The sequence below is a fragment of the Salmo salar genome, chromosome 14, assembly GCF_965601325.2.
Source record: "Salmo salar chromosome 14, fSalSal1, whole genome shotgun sequence".
Taxonomy (NCBI): domain Eukaryota; kingdom Metazoa; phylum Chordata; class Actinopteri; order Salmoniformes; family Salmonidae; genus Salmo; species Salmo salar.
The window spans coordinates 79,537,819-79,555,527 of NC_138304.1; the positions used below are offsets into that span (position 1 = coordinate 79,537,819).

The 17,709-nt window shown below is 44.7% G+C and overlaps 1 protein-coding gene across 1 annotated transcript; it reads right to left on the minus strand.

Annotated features, from left to right (window-relative positions):
• Nucleotides 1–9,971: 9,971 nt before the first annotated feature.
• LOC123726637 (uncharacterized) lies at nucleotides 9,972–12,040 on the minus strand. Its single transcript, XM_045693778.2, has 4 exons — nucleotides 11,937–12,040; nucleotides 11,765–11,823; nucleotides 10,216–11,677; nucleotides 9,972–10,057 (listed from the first exon to the last, which is right to left on the minus strand). The coding sequence occupies exons 1-3, from the start codon at nucleotides 11,957–11,959 to the stop codon at nucleotides 10,260–10,262; spliced, it is 1,500 nt and encodes a 499-aa protein (XP_045549734.2). The 5' UTR covers nucleotides 11,960–12,040; the 3' UTR covers nucleotides 9,972–10,057; nucleotides 10,216–10,259.
• Nucleotides 12,041–17,709: the final 5,669 nt, after the last annotated feature.

The following is a 17,709-nucleotide window of genomic DNA, read 5'->3' on the forward strand; positions in this document are numbered from 1 at the left end:
ATGAATGAGGTCCACACTCCAGTCCAGTTGGTGGTGGTAATGTACCTTAACGTTGGTTGCCAACTGCCATATAAAATCACAAGAAGAAAGATGAAAGAGGACAGATTAATCAATGACTCAAAATGGGTAGAAATTCTTCAAATATCCAGCAATGAAAAGGATCATATGTATTTCAGGTAAAATAACAACCCAATGTTTATCTCTGAGGACAAATTAGCTAGCAACAGCAAGTTAGCCAAATGTCCATGAATGTTTCATGTGTGTTAATATATAGTAGTTGGTGTGTTTATATAATATATAGTTGGTTCACAGTTGGTTCTGGTACTTTAACCTGCGTGTCATGAATGCATATGGTGGGGATAGACAAAATCAAGATGCACATGATGGCACACAGAGTTACATGCGCGAAGCCGGTTTGTTCAGCATGTGAGGCTTGTTTGTGTAAGTAGACAGCACAACAACCAGAAACGTAAATTTGCACCTAAAATCTAAATGTGGCCCTAAAATATGAGTAGAGCTCATTCAATCATTATGGGGGGAACATGGTGTGCGTTTGACATCATCTCTCACCAGTGGGTTGAGCTTATGAATATGATGGAAGCACTGTGGAGGGTGCGCGTCTTGCTGCTTCCGGCTCGACTTTGCTTTTTTATGGGTATTTTTGCCCAGAATGTTCGTGCAATAATTTCCTACGACTGACAAACACTTCTGGATCATGAATCGGACAATACACACTTATCTTTCAGCCTCCCAGATCTGGAATAATATACTGAACTAAAATATAAACGCAACATGCAACAATTTCAAAGATTTTGCAGTTACAGTTCATATAAGGAAATCAGTCAACTGAAATAAATTCATTAGGCCCTATTCTATGGATTTCATATGACTGGGAATACAGATATGCATTTGTTTTTCACAGATACCTTAAAAAACAAGGTAGTGGTGTGGATCAGAAAACCAGTCAGTATCTGGTGTGACCATCATTTGCCTCATGCAGCGCGATACATCTCTTTCGCATAGAATTGATCAGGCTGTTGATGGTGGCCTGTGGAATGTTGTCCCACTCCTCTTCAATGGCTGTGCGAAGTTGCTGGGTATTGGCGGGAACTGGAACTGTTGTAGACGTCAATCCAGAGCATCCCAAACATGCCTTAATGGCTTGTCTGGTGAGTATGCAGGCCATGCAGAACATTTTCAGCTTCCAGGAATTGTGTACAGATCCTTGCGACATGGGGCCATGCATTATCATGCTGAAACATGAAGTGATGGCGGTGGATGAATGGCACGACAATGGGCCTCAGGATCTCGTCACGGTATCTCTGTGCATTCAAATTGCCATTGATAAAATGCAATTGTGTTCGTTGTCTGTGGCTTATGCTTGCCCATTCCATAACCCCACCGCCACCATGGGGCACTCTGTTCACAACGTTGACATCAGCAAACTGCTCGCCCACACAACGTCTGCTATCTGCCCGTTACACTTGAGACCGGGATTCATTCATGAAGAGCACACTTCTCCAGCGTGCCAGTGGCCATTGAAGGTGAGCATTTGCCCACTGAAGTCAGTTACGATGCTGAACAGCAGTCAGCTCAAGACCTTGGTGAGGATGACGAGCATGCAGATGATATTCCATGAGATGGTTTCTGTCAGTTTGTGCAGAAATTCTTCGGTTGTGCAAACCCACAGTTTCATCAGCTGGCCGGGTGGAGCCGGATGTGGAGGTCCTGATTGCACGTTGTCTGCGGTTGTGAGGTCGGTTGGACCTACAGTCAAATTCTCTAAAACAACATTGGTAGAGAAATTGGCTTATGGTAGAGAAATGAACATTCAATTATCTGGCAACAGCTCTGGTGGACATGCATTCAACATACCAATTACACACACCTTCAAAACTTGTAGCATTGTGTTGTGTGACAAAACTGCACATTTTAGAGTGGGCTATTATTGTCCCCAGCACAAGGTGCACCTGTGTAATGATCATGCTGTTTAATCAGCTTCTTGGTATGCCACACCTATCAGGTGGATGGATTATCTTGGCAAAGGAGAAATGCTCACTAACAAGGATGTAAACAAATTTGTGCACCAACTTTGAGAGAAATAAACTTTGTGTCCATGGAAAATTTCTGGGATCTTTTATTTCACGTCCTGAAACATGGGACCAACACTTGTTACATGTTGCGCTTATATTTTTGTTCAGTATACATTCGCTCATTTGTCAGCAATGAAGAAGAGGAAGGAAAGCGGGACTCCAAGCTAGGCTGAAAAGAGGGGCTACACGGCCTCCTCCTAGTATCCTAATGGGAAATTAACTTTGTGAACTCAGAGCAAAGTTTCAATCGCAGAGGGACTTCAGGGAACGCTGTGTCTTTGTTTTAATGAGACGGGCATACACTTGACTCTGCTGTTCAAACCAGATGGTTCTACATATTCTGAATTGATCGAACTGCAGCTTTTGGTAATCGGGGGGGAGGGGTATGGTTCCTCAGAAATAATTCCTGGTGTACCGAAGTTGATAATATTGCGAGCGCCTGTTTACCCGACCTGGAGTTTCTGATGCTAAAATGCGGACCCCACTATATGCCGAGGGAATTCATGTGCGTTATTATCAAAGCTGTGTACATCAGTGGATGCTGGTGTAATGGCTGAAATGGAATAATGGAATGGTGTCAAACACATAAAACATATGGAAAACACGTTGGACTCCATTCCATTTATTCCATTCCAGCCATTAAATGAGTCCATCCTCCTATAGCTCCTCCCACCAGCCTTCACGGGTGTACATACCACCACAAGCAAACACCAAGGCGGCACTCAGCGAACTGTACAAGATCATTATACACAAACATCTATGACACTTACTAAGCCATCCCCAGCCCCACTTTGGCCAATCAGATCATGTCTATCTGTACCTACTCCCCGCCTACAAGCAGCAACTCAAGAGGGAGCCACCAACACAGAGAATAGTGAAGCGCTGGACAGAGGAGGCAGACTCAATGCTGCAGGATTGTTTTGAGAAGACTGATTGGGATGTGTTCAAAGATTCATCCACCCAGCACTCATCCATCGACATTGAGGAATATACATCGTCAGTCACAGGATTCATCAGGAAATGTGTTAATGATGTTGTACCCACAATAACAATACGGACATACCCCAACCAAAAACCCTGGATGAATGGAGATATCCGTATAATGCTGAGAGCCTGTACTGCAGCATTCAATGTCATCAAAATGAACCCCGATGACTCTGTGGCACACAATGCGTACAAAGCAAGCAGGTACGAGCTCAGCAAATCAGTTGGGGACGCAAAAAGACATTACAGACTCAAACTTAAATTGATGTTCGACAACTTTAATATCATGTGCACAAGTACAGTGAAATGCCAACTTCTTGCAAGCTCCAAACCCAACAATGCAGTAATCAATAAGAATGTAATACAAAAAATAACAAGGTAGAACAAAAACAAAATAAATAAGAACACGAGAAAGTAAGTAAGCATACTATATACAGTCAGTCAGTTCCAGTCCCATATTTTCAATGTGCAGGGATACTGGATTGATAGAGGTAGATTTGTATAGGGGTAAGGTCAGTATATAATCATCAGGATATATGATCAACAGAGTAGCAGCAGCGTACTGCATATAATTAATTGTGTGTGTGTGTGTGTGTGTGTGTGTAGAGTCAGTATAAATATATGAGAATATTATTTGTGTGTGAGCAAATTATGAAATGTGTTTGTTTGTGTGAGTGTGTAAGGCCCTGTGAACGGACCCGAGGACAACTAGACCCGTTCCGTATAGACCTGGTCGGATCCAAACCCGATCCGAGAGAGGGAAGAAGCAGAAAATTATATTTTTTAAGCTACTTAATTAACCAGAGAGACAGGTGCAGCTCTAGCAGGTGGGGGGAGGGCCCATACTGTGAGCGAGTGACACAGGGAGCAGGGAGGAAGGAGGGAGAGATGGCAACCAACCAAGCCGACTTGAGCTATAGTCGACTAATAGCTGCCATAGTTAGGTTATTTATCATCAAATATGATTAAGTAGTACCTGTCTAACTAACTTCTCAAACCAGGAGAAGTTAGTTAAGCTAGCTAACGTTAGCTATCTAGGTTAGTTGAGGCTGTAATGCATGCGTTTTCTCATTCTACAGTAACAAATAACAACAACTAGCCTCCTTTTAATGGCCTAATTTTAATTCTATCTTCCATTGATTAGATATCTCCTAACTTTTGCCACACACGGAGGCTGTAACCTATTGTATTGCCATTTTGATGACTAATGATTGGCCAAGAACAAGCTACATGCACCACGCCACTCTCTCTTGAAAAGCAAGAGCAGCAGTATAAATTATAAAATGTCTCTCTCTACTGCAGCAGTCACATTCAGATCTGTACTGGCCCTTCCAGACAAGTCAGTTAAAATTACACAAACCTGAGACCTGTGACAATCATATCAGATCCGACCCAGACCGGTGACATTATTTAGATTTCTGGATCTGGACCTGCTCGGGTCCTGGATCGGGTTTTGGGTATTCGGGTACAGATGGATCCGTGAAGACGTCTAGTCCCCACCTGCTTTAAGGAGACCACCATCATCCTAGTGTCTAAGAAAAACAAGGTGACATGCCCAAACGACTACTGCCCGTCGCGCTCACCTCGGTCATCATGAAGTGCTTAGAGAGGCTGCTCATGGCCCACATCAAGGCAGGCATACCATACACACTGGACCTACTCCAATTTTCTTCCAGTTCCAACATTTCTATGGAAGATACCATTTCCATCGCTATTCACATGGTCGTAACACATCTGGACAAGAGGAACACCTATGTGAGAATGCTTTTCACTGACTACATTTCAGCAGTCAACACTATACGATTGCTAAAAAACTTTAATGAGCAAGCGTTCCTTCATGACCTGGCCTCTGTAAATTGGTATAGTCAGCTTGATCCCCTCTGTTGAAGACACTTGGACCTTATTTTTTTAATATTTTCAATGGTGTTGTTAAAAAACACGCCCCCATAAAGAAAATGAGAATTAAAAACAGGTTCAGCCCTTGGTTCGACTGTGATCTTGCAGTTATACTCCACCTCAAGAATAGCATTTGGCGAAAGGCTCGGCACAAGCATACTCAGGCTGACTGGCTCTCGTTCAGACAAATGAGAAATAAGTGCACTCAGGCTATCCAAAGGCCAAAGTTAGCTACTTTAAGGAGCAAGTTCTGGAAAAAGACCTAGAGAATAAACCCTCCTCCTCACAGCTGCACATGTTCTTAATGTTGATGATATGGTTGTTACTGACAGGAAGCACATGGCTGAGCTCTTTAATCACCACTTCATTAAGTCAGGATTCTTAATTGACTCAGCCATGCCTCCATGCCCGTCCAACATTTCCTCATCTCCCACCCCTTCTAATGCGACTAGCCCGATGCTTCTCCCTCTTTTTCCCCTTCCCCTTTCTTCTTTAAGGTTGCTGCCCCTATCATCGCCAAGCCTATTTCTAACCTTTTTAACCTGTCTCTCCTCTCTGATGAGGTTCCCATTGCTTGGAAGGCAGCCACAGTGTGTCCTTTATTTAAAGGGGGACTGTTATAGGCCTATTTCTATTTTTCCTTGTTTATCAAAAGTGTTGGAAAACCTTGTCAATAATCAACTGACTGGCTTTCTTGATGTCTATAGTATTCTCTCTGGTATGCAATCTGGTTTCTGCTCAGGTTATGGATGTGTCACTGCAACCTTAAATGTCCTCAATGATGTCACCATTGCCCTTCACTCTAAGCAATGTTGTGCTGCTATTTTTATTGACTTGGCCAAAGCTTTGGATACGGTAGACAATTCCATTCTTGTGGGCCGGCAAAGGAGTATTAGTGTCTCTGAGGGGCCTTTGGCCTGGTTTGCTAACTACCTCTGTCAAAGAGTGCAGTGTATAAAGTCAGAACATCTGCTGTCTCAGCCACTGCCTGTCACCAAGGGAGCACGCTCTTCTCAATTAACATAATCAACATAGTTCAAGCAGTAGGAAGCTCTCTCATCCATTTATATGCAGGTGATAATCTTATACTCAGCTGGCCCCTCCCCGGATGTTGTGTTAAACGCTCTACAACAAAGCTTTCTTAGTGTCCAACAAGCTTTCTCTGCCGTTATCCTTGTTCTGAACACCTCCAAAACAAAGGTCATGTGGTTTGATAAGACGAATGCCCCTCTCCCCACAGGTGTGATTACTACCTCCTGAGGGTTTAGAGCTTGAGGTAGTCACCTCATACAAGTACTTGGGAGTATGGCTAGATGGAACACTGTCCTTCTCTCAGCACATATCAAAGCTGCAGGCTAAAGTTAAATCTAGACTTGGTTTCCTCTATCATAATTGCTCCTCTTTCACCCCAGCTGCCAAACTAACCCTGATTCAGATGACCATCCTACCCATGCTAGATTACAGAGACATCATTTATAGATCGGCAGGTAAGGGTGCTCTCGAGCGGCTAGATGTTCTTTGCCATTCGGCCATCAGATTTGCCACCAATGCTCCTTATAGGACACATCACTGCACTCTATACTCCTCTGTGAACTGGTCATCTATGTATACCCGTCACAAGCCCAACTGGTTGATGCTTATTTATAAAACCCTCTTAGGCCTCACTCGCCCCAATACCCATTCTGGCAGTCACATTCTGTTAAAGGTCCCCAAAGCACACACATCCCTGGGTCGCTCTTCATTTCAGTTCACAGCAGCTAGCGACTGGAACAAGCTGCAACAAACACTCAAACTGGGCAGTTTTATCTCAATCTTTTCATTCAAAGACTTAATCATGGACACTCTTACTGACAGTTGTGGCTGCTTGCATGATGTATTGTTGTCTCTACCTTCTTGCCCTTTGTGCTGTTGTCTGTGCCCAATAATGTTTGTACCATGTTTTGTGCTGCTGCCATGTTGTGTTGCTACCATGTTGTGGTGATACCATGCTGTGTTGTCATGTGTTGCTGCCATGCTATGCTGTTGTCTTAGGTCTCTCTTTATGTAGTGTTGTCTCTCTTGTCATGATGTGTGTTTTGTCCTATATTTTTATTTTATTGTTTTTATTTTTAATCCCCGCCCCCATCCCCGCAGGAGGCCTTTTGCCTTTTGGTAGGCCATCATTGTAAATAAGAATTTGTTCTTAACTGACTTGTCTAGTTAAATAAAGGTTAAATAAAGGTTAAATAAAATAAATGGTCTGATATCTAGTATTGATTTAAGCTGAGGACAAAGAACCAAAGACCAAAACAATAAATTCATCTGGAAGCAGCAGTCATCTCAACACACCAGGGACCAGTTCCCCTTCCCTCTCATTAAAGGCCCACTGTGATCTCTCTCATTAAAGGCCCACTGTGATCTCTCTCGTTAAAGGCCCACTTGGGGATATCTCTCAGTGAATAAGAAGAAGAATCTTAGAGATGGTTTTCCCGAACACAGATTAAGCCTAGTCCTAGACTAAAAATCATGGTCAATGGAGATTCTCCAGGACAAGGCTTAATCACTGTCCCGGAAACACGCCCTCAGATCTATTAATCTCCTTTTCTCGATTTGAGATGGCATCTCGTTTCCTCACACAGCACCTATGTCTTGTGAAGTGATTATAGATATCAATTTACCAGTATGCGTAGTTTACTGAGTCAATTGAGACCTTTTAAATGCACAAATAAAATGACACAAATGTATATGTAAAATGATTGTTATTGTGATCTAAACAAAATCTAGATGTAGAGTTGTCAGCTATTATTGTAGTTAATATTATAGTGGCATAAATAAATGCTTGTGTAATGCTAGAACTCTGGGACAGACTTGGACAGGGCTCTGCTTCACTTGTCATTTCTGATGATGAATCTGTGATCTGCGTGGTCACAGCGGCAGGCATGGCTCTCTATAGGTAGCTTGACCTCTCGCCTGTAGGGGGAGGAGTCTTATGCTCATTTTATCTCAGGTTATTATTACCTTCATTTCTTCCCACAACGACCAGATGCCGAAGCAAGAGGGGGCCTGGCGCGCCCGACAGGGATCTGAAGCACCTGATTGGCTGGGAGAAGTACGTTCTGAAGGTCAAAGGGTAAATTCTTCCAGAGAGGAGACACCACCTGCCTGCTGTTGTGCTGACGGTCGCAGCTCTGTCTCTGAATTCTACTACTGACGTTAAAACACGTAACAGACAGGGACAGTCAGTGATGTAGGCATATACTGTACATCTGTCAACCTCGAACAATTCAATGAAGCCTACCTATGCAAATATCACTACTATCACTACTACTACTACTACTACTACTACTACTATCACTACTGCTACTACTACAATCCCTACTACTACTATTATCACCACTACTACTACTACTACTATCACTACTACTTGGCATAGAGCCAGAGAGAGAGAGATGGAAAGAGAAAAATGTACGTTGTACAGTATGCCTATTATGATGATGAAACATCATGGGTGAAGCAGATTGTTCAATGGCCTGACAGAGTGTCATCGTCCCATTAGAGAGAACAGTCACCTCCGTCCTCTGTTGATAATAGATCTCATTTTCAGTATGATTTGAGACCTTTCTCTTCATGCAAATCTACAATCCGTCTGAATGTCCTGTCAGAAAGAGTTTCTGCTGATGCCGGTGGAAGGAAGACATTTCTCTTTCTATTATTTTTTTTTTCTTCCACATTAATGTTCTTTTCTCTCTTTGTTATGAATGTTCCCAGGCATGATGGAAAAAGAGGAAACGAAACAGCTCCTGAAAGATTTCCCTCTGTGCCTCTGCCACTTCCTCTGGCAGGAAATAGCATAGCTTTTATCTGAACCACCACACATGGCTGGTCAATGCATGCAAGGTGTCGCTCTCTCTCCATTTCTTTAACTGTGACAGACAGGGGTAAATCTGTTGTTCCCTTCCTGGCTCGTCATACACCTCACTGTAAATGTCAAAACAGGTGAACAATAATCTAACATCTCAAATGTAAGGAAACATTCTGAATCTTAACTCCACGGCTAACTAGTCAGACCTGTGATCAAACTGTATTTGATATCTTTCAAATACTTTGTTTGCGCTTGATCCTGTCTGGAATGCCAGATATTGGTTTGTACCCTTGGTATTATTCTTTTGGTTCCACTGAGCCAGGAACAGTTAACCAAGCACAGAGGAAGACTTGGAATGACTGAACACCATCTGAACCTAGGTGGTTTAGCAATGCCATGTGTCTGATTAGGAGATGAGGGTGAAAGTGGGACAGATATCCTCATGGATACAAGGCCTGATGAGAAACACACCGGCTCCTCCTGCTCATCCAGGACTGGACATTAATAAGCCTCTCATTAACAGATTGACACCTGCCAGACAGATGTGTTAGAGAAGCATCCTACATAACTGGTGGGAAGGGTAATTACATATGTAATATACTACCGAGTTAATGAGTCAAATTGGTCAAGCAGGCACAAACAGTGACATTCAAGGTAGGTTTGCAAAGTGAAAATCCAGGTGCAACAAACCAAGACACTGGGTTATAAAACACCTCAATGACAACACCGCCGTTCTATTACTGTAGTCTCAGTTAAGGCCATTCATAATACATTTGTCAAGCCAACATATGGTATTAAGGCAAAATGTAGGGCTCATAAGGGACAATTAAGAACAGAAATGTCATGTTCATTGGCACCAACAAAAAGACAACATATCAGGGGTCAAATAAGAGAATGAGTTTCTGGAAAAATACATAATCCACTTTGATGGTTGTAATGTACAAAGTCAAGTTGCGTTAGAACCTGAAGTGCACCCTGGGTCTCCCCAGCTGCCTGGGGTGAATGTAGCAGCATTAAATGTTAAGCCCTACACAGCTTCAGGCTCATTGTAAAGATCCAGTCACGCAAAAATATTATCAAATGCCAGCATACAAAAAGTCCTGCTGGACCAAGCAGACATGTCAGTAAAGATCTCTGAAAGAAGTGTAATGGATACAGTAACAGCAAGACTGAACTTAGATTAAACGTTATTTATTGAAACCATTGAAGTAAAACGCCTGGCATCACATCATGGTCTCAGCACCTAGAAGACAAACTTGTAGATTAGTAACAAGCAAACATGAAGACAGGCTGCCCCAATTCTGACCCCCCCCAAAATCAAGAGCAGAGTGGTGAAAAAGCTCCATAAGCTGCCTGTGTAAACCAAACAGACTAAGCAGCATAAAAATAAACCCCAATCACCTCAACTGGTGGTTACAGCTCTCACTTAGTCATGTTCTGGGCTCTCATCTAGTAGAGCGTGAGACTTGGACGTAGGCAGTGCTGGGGCCTTCCTGCTTGGCAGGCGGAGTGTGGTTTTGCTGTGGCTTGTTAACACTTGAGCTGGTTTTGGAGTGGCTAGTGGAGGCACTACGCCCACTAGGAATACGGTCTTGGAGCCGACGGATATGAGTGCCACCGTAGCGTGCTGGGATGTTGTAGATGGAGACCAGTGCAAAGCTTTGAGGTGTGCTGGTCCTGCTCTGGGTAGGGCCATGGAGGTTAAAGAAAATGCTCTGGTTAGGTCCTCTGGCATAGCTAGGGATTGACTTCACAGCATTGGGAGTATAGCTTTGCCTGGGGGCAGCTTTAGAGCTGCTTGGTTTCTGGACATGGGTTGAAGAACTGCCAGCCTGGGCAGAACTGTAGAGGATGGTGATTGGCCCACTACTGGCAACATAGCTAGGCTGGTAGTACCCCATCTGACCAGAGACTTGCCTGTGGTTGCTTTTGGCAGGTGTAGTGCTGCTTGGTTTCTGGTTGGTGGCAAGGACATTCTGGCTGTAGAGTGAACCACTGCCACCCTGGTTAGAGGTAAACAGGCTCTGGCGTGGTGTTGCACCAAGGATAGAGCCAGGCTTGTAGGTTCCATAGGAGTTTCTACTAGGCGTAAAGACACTGGAGATAGACGCCAGGCTAGATGTAGGGATACTGCTGCTTCTGGACGCTCCATCTATTCTCTGGGCATATTGACTAGAAGTTGAACCACTACTGGCAGAAGCATAGCTGCTCTGGTATGGCTTGACATATTGAGAAAAGATGGGCTTGTACACATTTGTTGCACTCCCACCTTCAGTAGACCCAAAATGCAGAGGACCTGGTCTAAATGAAGTCCCTGAAGAACCACGTGAGGGAGCTTGAAGGTAAGGGGTGGAAGCCATTTCCCTTACGGACTGGTCAATTCCACTTTGTGCCACAGAATTCTGGGGGGTTGACTTGAATAAATGGCTTCCCAGGAATTTCTGAACAGATCCAGAGTTGCTTGAACGAGGCTGTAACGAAAAGGTTTTGGGCTGGATTCCCTTTGCGTCCCAACTTGAAACCATCCTCACTGCACTAGGGTTGGTGACACCTTGGCCTGAGGTTATACTGGCAAGGGTGTGACGCTTGTTGTGGCTGACAGAGGTTCTACTGGCTATAGAGCCAGAGAGGCCTAACATTCTTGGGGCAGGCTGGATCGAGCTTGAAGCATAGCCTCTGGGGGATAGTTCCTGGTTATGGGTGTTGGGTCCAGTCTCTCTGGGAGTAGCGTCACTCTGGACAGAACCTGAAGTACTAAAAGCTGTTTTGATTTGATCCTGAGAATAGCCATCACTTGGTTGTTTCTGTTCATCTTCCACTTGGGAAGAGCCAGAATACATGTAGCCTCTTAACCTCTGGGCATCTAAACAGATAAGGGAAAGTATGAGTCAAGTCAATTTTAAGGCTGGTCTTCAACAACAAAAATTACAATGTATTGTTCATGCCTTACCATGTGGAGCACAAGCAGATCTTAAAGGTTCAGAGAATATGGAACAAAGCAACACAATCCTGTTAAGAAAAGAACAATTCAGTGCCTGTGCAACACAAGGGAAATTTAACAACATCAAAGTCCAGCAGGACCCATGTAGTAGATCTACTACACATTGTTCAAAGACTCTTACCACAAATTAATTCCAAAAGCCATATCTAAGTACCAACAGACAAGCCACCACTATAGTTGCCAAGGTGAAACTATAGGCCCACTGTGACTTACTGTCTTGCTTAGTTGCCCTATTAGCTGGGTGTGTATTTATTGCCTGAACCTGCAATTGCCATCCGATCACTGGCTCATTGATTGATCACATTCAGCTGTATGTCTGTGTTGAGAGAACAGATTTTAAATCAATCAAGGCTAGGAGAGAGGAAGGAAGAAGTTAAGGGGAGAATTGCTTACTCCTCGCGTCCTCTCTCCTCACCTCCTTCTCAAAACTCATTGAAGAAGAAGATCAGAGGGGCGGGACCTCTGGCTTTCTCATCCAATTGGTTTTGAGAAGGAGACAAGGAGAGAGGACGCGAAGAGTATGCAATTGAGATCTTCCCAATCAGAGACTTAAGAAATTCATCCAAACAAGAGGGCTATCGTTATGACATCACAATGACATGCAGCTGAACATGATCAATCAAGCAAACAGTGATGACGACTGCATTTTCATACAGGCAGCCCAATTCTGATTTTTTCCCCCAGCTAGTTGGTCTTTTGATCAATCACATCAGATATTTTCACATCAGCTCTTTTTCAGAGCTGATCTGATGGTCAAAAGACCAATTAGTGAAAAAAATATCAGAATTGGACTGCATGTCTAAACACAGCCAAACATACACCCAACTGATATACCAACTACACAAGGCAGTAAGGATGTGTTTCGACAGGCAGCCCAATTTAGATTTTTTTTCCCACCACTAGTCGGTCTTTCGACCAATCACATAGGATCTTTTTACATCAGATCTTTCTCAGAGCTGATCAGATTAGTCAAAAGACCAATTAGTTAAAAAACATCTGATTTGGGCTGCCTGTCTAAACACAGCCCAAGTCACAGAGCAAGTCGGCCTAATTTTGCTAGCTGGCAGCTATTGCATTTTTTTAGACTGTGGGTGCTGTAGTACTTAAATGCCCACACTAGCAGAAATTCTGGATTTTATTTGAATGTTACAACCCACCAGCATGGCATTGTTTATTAATCAGAAACAGCTGCAAAGTTATTCCATGGAGCAATTTAAAATAGGGTGTGCAAACTTGTGATCTTGGACCTTTTCTTTCTTTTTTTACCAGAAAATTATCTTTATTCTTTTTCACTTTTTTAGCTAGTCTGTAGTCAAAAATAAATAAACATAATAGATAATATATATACATATATATATATACATATATATATATACACACATATATAAGGCACTGCATCTCAGTGCAATAGGATGTATCACAGCTGGCCGTGATTTGGAGTCCCATAGGGCGGTGCACATTTGGCCCAGCGTCCGGGTTTGGCCGGGGAAGGTCGTCATTGTAAATTAGAATTTGTTCTTAACTGACTTGCCAAGTTAAATAAAGATTAAATACATCAAATCATATAACAAATATATATATAAGTGGAATGGTATCAAATACATCAAACATGGTTTCCATGGGTTTGATTGCATTCCATTAGCTCTCTTCAGGCCATGCTATGAGCCATCCTCCCCTCAGTAGCCTCCTGTGATCTGACCACTTTATAAACGTTATAATTGCGTGATATTATAGCATTTTGCAAACCCGCTCCCCCCGTCGCCCCAAGATGAATGGTTTTGACCACTAAACTTTTGATTCACTACACACTCCACTGCATTGATTGGTGTAACGTTTGCTAGAAACCACAAGTGTCTATCAAGATAATGAAAAGTCACCCGCGAAAGAAAATTCAAGGAATTTCTAGTTACATGTCATTTGCGGCATGCATGAGCACTAGCAAAGTTATTGTAGCCTATCATTTCCAAGGTTTTGATAAGTTTTTGGGACACTATGCATTATGTGGGTTGAATGCTGTAATAACGCAGAATAAAACAATGAATAAAAGTCCCAAGACGGTAGTGACTGCTTATCACTTATTAACCATAATTTATTCACATTACTTTATAAAATTGTTCAGTTGTTGTGTATATTACATTTGCTTTATTTTATTACTTTATTATTTAATACTAAATCATCATCTCTGTAGAGCTGCTGCCTATGCTGTCTGACAAAATCACAATTTTAGTAGTTCTTCAAAGTCAACAAGGCCTACTTTACTGACTGCTGAATACCAACTATCAATCACTTAGATCATGTACTTTCAGGTAGATACCTCACAAAGCAACTGCTGTCTATCCCTCTCTCTATCCCTCTCGATCACGCATGCTTCTGTCTCTGCTCTCCCTCCTTCTCTTTCCTACACTAACCTCATGTAACAGGCTTTAAAGAAACACAGAACCGACAAGTAGACGCACAATGGATTATGATCATGGTAGTTAATTACCACGTTTTCTGCGCTAAACTGTGTTTAATATTGGCCTGTTGGAAACGCCCTACTACATCGCACAGTTCGGGCTTGATCTGATATGCACCTTGAGCTCACAGAAAAAAAGGACTAAATGGAATTAAAATAATTGAACAGATGTATGTCAATTAAGCGAAATATAAACTAAATTTCGGTTAATCACTCAGCACTAGGATTACGTCTGTTATGATTATCACGTCACATTGTGCGATGTACACCAATTTAAAATCTTGATACCAATTTGACTAGATTGTGATGACAGAATTAAAGCAAATCGTACAATCTGAGATTGGTTGGAGGCTACGTCGACTGCAGCGGTGTATTCGATCTGCGCATTTGCCAGCACCAGCAGCACAAACCTCACTCTATGTATGAGTGAAGTGAGTTCCGAACAACTGTAAATCTTCCCAGACAGTAAGGTATGCATATTAGTTAAAAACTCTTCTCCAATAGAAATCCACGATCACACTTTTAGGTGATGTCATGTTGGCTAGCTAAATTCATGCGTAGAAACATGTCATCGGGTCTAACGGTCGTCTCTCGCCGAACTGTGCATGTGCTGCAGTGGCGGTTCTAGACCATTTCAACTGGGGGGGCCAAGCTGGGGCCAGTTGTACTGTTAGAGGGGCCAGTGTCACGTCCTGACCAGCAGAGGGCGTAATTGTATTCGTTTTGGTCAGGATGTGGCAGAGTTTTTGTTTTTCTATGTTTAGTTAATTGAGGTTGGACTCCCAATTGAAGGCAGGTGTGTTGAGTTGCCTATATAGTAGTGTGTGTTTTTTTTCTTTGGGGTTGTGGGTAATTGTTTCTGTTTAGTGTGTTTCACATGACAGGACTGTGTTGGCTGTCAGTATTCTTGTTTGTTAAATTGTATAGTGTTCCGTTTGATTAAATATGCCGAACACTAACTAACTCCGCTGCGTTTTGGTCCACTTCTTCCGAAGACAGCGGTGACAGAATTACCTACCACAACAGGACCAAGCAGCGGAGGAATTCTGGCGAGGATGGAGCCCCAGGCCAGCTCCCTGTACCCTGTTTAGGCTGAAACAGACTGGACAGGTCCCGTGCTTTGGGGTTGGGGCTGTGGTGAGACCTGGGATTTTCAGGCCGGTAAGCACAGTACCAGCGCCCCGCATGTGCCAGGGCGATGTAAGCATCAAGCCTGAAGGGGTGATGCCAACCCTGCGCTCAAGACCGCCAGTGCACCTCTACGGTCCGGTGTTTCCCCCTATATGCACTAGCATGGAGGTGCGTGTCTCCAGGCTGGCACGTCCAGTGCCAGCCCCACGCATCAGGCGTCTAGTGCGTCAGCCCAGCCTCGCCAGCCTGGAGCTGCCAGAGCTGCCCGCCAGTCAAGAGTCGCCAGAGCCGCCCGCCAGTCAAGAGTCGCCAGAGCCGCCCGCCAGTCAGGAGTCGCCAGAGCCGCCCGCCAGTCAGGAGTCGCCAGAGCCGCCCGCCAGTCAGGAGTCGCCAGAGCCGCCCGCCAGTCAGGAGTCGCCAGAGCCGCCCGCCAGTCTGGAGTCGCCAGAGCCGCCCGCCAGTCAGGAGTCGCCAGAGCCGCCCGCCAGTCAGGAGTCGCCAGAGCCGCCCGCCAGTCAGGAGTCGCCAGAGCCGCCCGCCAGTCAGGAGCCGCCAGTGCCGCCCGCCAGTCAGGGGCCGCCAGTGCCGCCCGCCAGTCAGGAGCCGCCAGTGCCGCCCGCCAGTCAGGAGCTGCCAGAGCGGCCCGCTAGTCAGGAGCTGCCAGAGTGGCCCGACTGCCCGGGTCTGCCAGAGTGGCCCGACTGCCCGGGTCTGCCAGAGTGGCCCGACTGCCCCCGTCTGCCAGAGTGGCCCGACTTGCCGGATCTGCCAGAGTGGCCCATCTGGCCGGATCTGCCAGGGTGCCCTGCCTGTCCTCCGGTCCAGCCCGAGTGGCTGCCTGTCCTCCGGCCCAACCCGAGTGGCCCGCCTGTCCTCCGGCCCAGCCCGAGTGGCCCGCCTGTCCTCCGGCCCAGCCCGAGTGGCCCGCCTGTCCTCCGGCCCAGCCCGAGTGGCCCGCCTGTCCTCCGGCCCAGCCCGAGTGGTCCGTCTGCCAGGGTCAGCCCCAGTAGCCCGTCTGCCCGGCGCAGCTATCGGCGCCACCGAAGTGGGCGACGCCGAAGGTGGAGCGAGGTCCACGTCCAGCACCAGAGCCGCCTCCTATATAGGTGGGTTGGGGAGGGGGGGTGTAGCACAGTGCCGTCATTGATGGCAGCCACCCTCCCTTCCCTCCCTTATTGTTTAGGGGGTATTGTTTATTGGTTTTGTTGGGGTATTTGGGATTTTTTTGTGTTTTCTTTTTTAAGGTGCATTCCGGGGTCTGCATCTTTGGAGGGGGGGGGGGGTACTGTCACGTCCTGACCAGCAGAGGGCGTAATTGTATTAGTTTTGGTCAGGACGTGGCAGAGTTTTTGTTTTTCTATGTTTAGTTAATTGAGGTTGGACTGACAATTGAAGGCAGGTGTGTTGAGTTGCCTTTGATTGGGAGTCCTATATAGTAGTGTGTGTTTTTCTTTGGGGTTGTGGGTAATTGTTTCTGTTTAGTGTGTTTCACATGACAGGACTGTGTTGGCTGTCAGTATTCTTGTTTGTTAAATTGTATAGTGTTCCGTTTGATTAAATATGCCGAACACTAACTCCGCTGCGTTTTGGTCCACTTCTTCCGAAGACAGCTGTGACAGCCAGTTACATTAGACGTTATTGTTGTCATATCGTTTTCTTCACTGCATTGCAGGCATTCGCTGGCAAAAGACCATGTTCCTAATCATCATCGTTGCCACTGTCTAATAATGGATGTAAAAAAGAACGATAGCAAAAAATTGTTATGTAAAAATTATTTCATACTTCATACTGCACATTTAGGGGGGCCACAAGGGGGTCCAAAATTGTTGTCACAGCGGCACTGCCGCTTCTATCAACACAAAAATGATGAAGTAAAGGGTGATGGGTGTAACGCCCTGGCCATAGAGAGGGGGTTTTTGTTCTTTATTTTGGTTAGGCCAGGGTGTTACATTGGGTGGGCGTTCTATGTTTGTTTTCTAGGTTTTTTGTATTTCTTTGTTTTGGGCCGTGTGTGGCTCCCAATCAGGCACAGCTGAAGTTCGTTGTTGCTGATTGGGAGTCACACATAAGGAGCATGGTTTTCCTTTGGGTTTTGTGGGTAATTGTTTCTGTTGAGTGTTTTGCACCTGACAGGACTGTTTGGCTGTCAGTTATCTCGTTTTGTTTTGTGTAGTGGTTTTTATTATGTTATGTTTTTTAAGTCTGCAGCTCTATCCTGGATGGAAAGCTGTCTAACCAGGAGAAGGCCAAAGGTGTTCTTTAATTATAGCTTTTCAAACAATAAAGATATAGACTGTGATCTTCCTCA

Coding starts and splice junctions, on each gene's coding strand:
- LOC123726637 (XM_045693778.2), bottom strand. CDS start 11,959: ATGGCTTTTGGAATTAATTTGTG. Junction 11,824..11,936: donor GCTTTTGGAATTAATTTGTG/GTAAGAGTCTTT, acceptor TTTTCTTAACAG/GATTGTGTTGCTTTGTTCCA. Junction 11,678..11,764: donor ATCTGCTTGTGCTCCACATG/GTAAGGCATGAA, acceptor TTATCTGTTTAG/ATGCCCAGAGGTTAAGAGGC.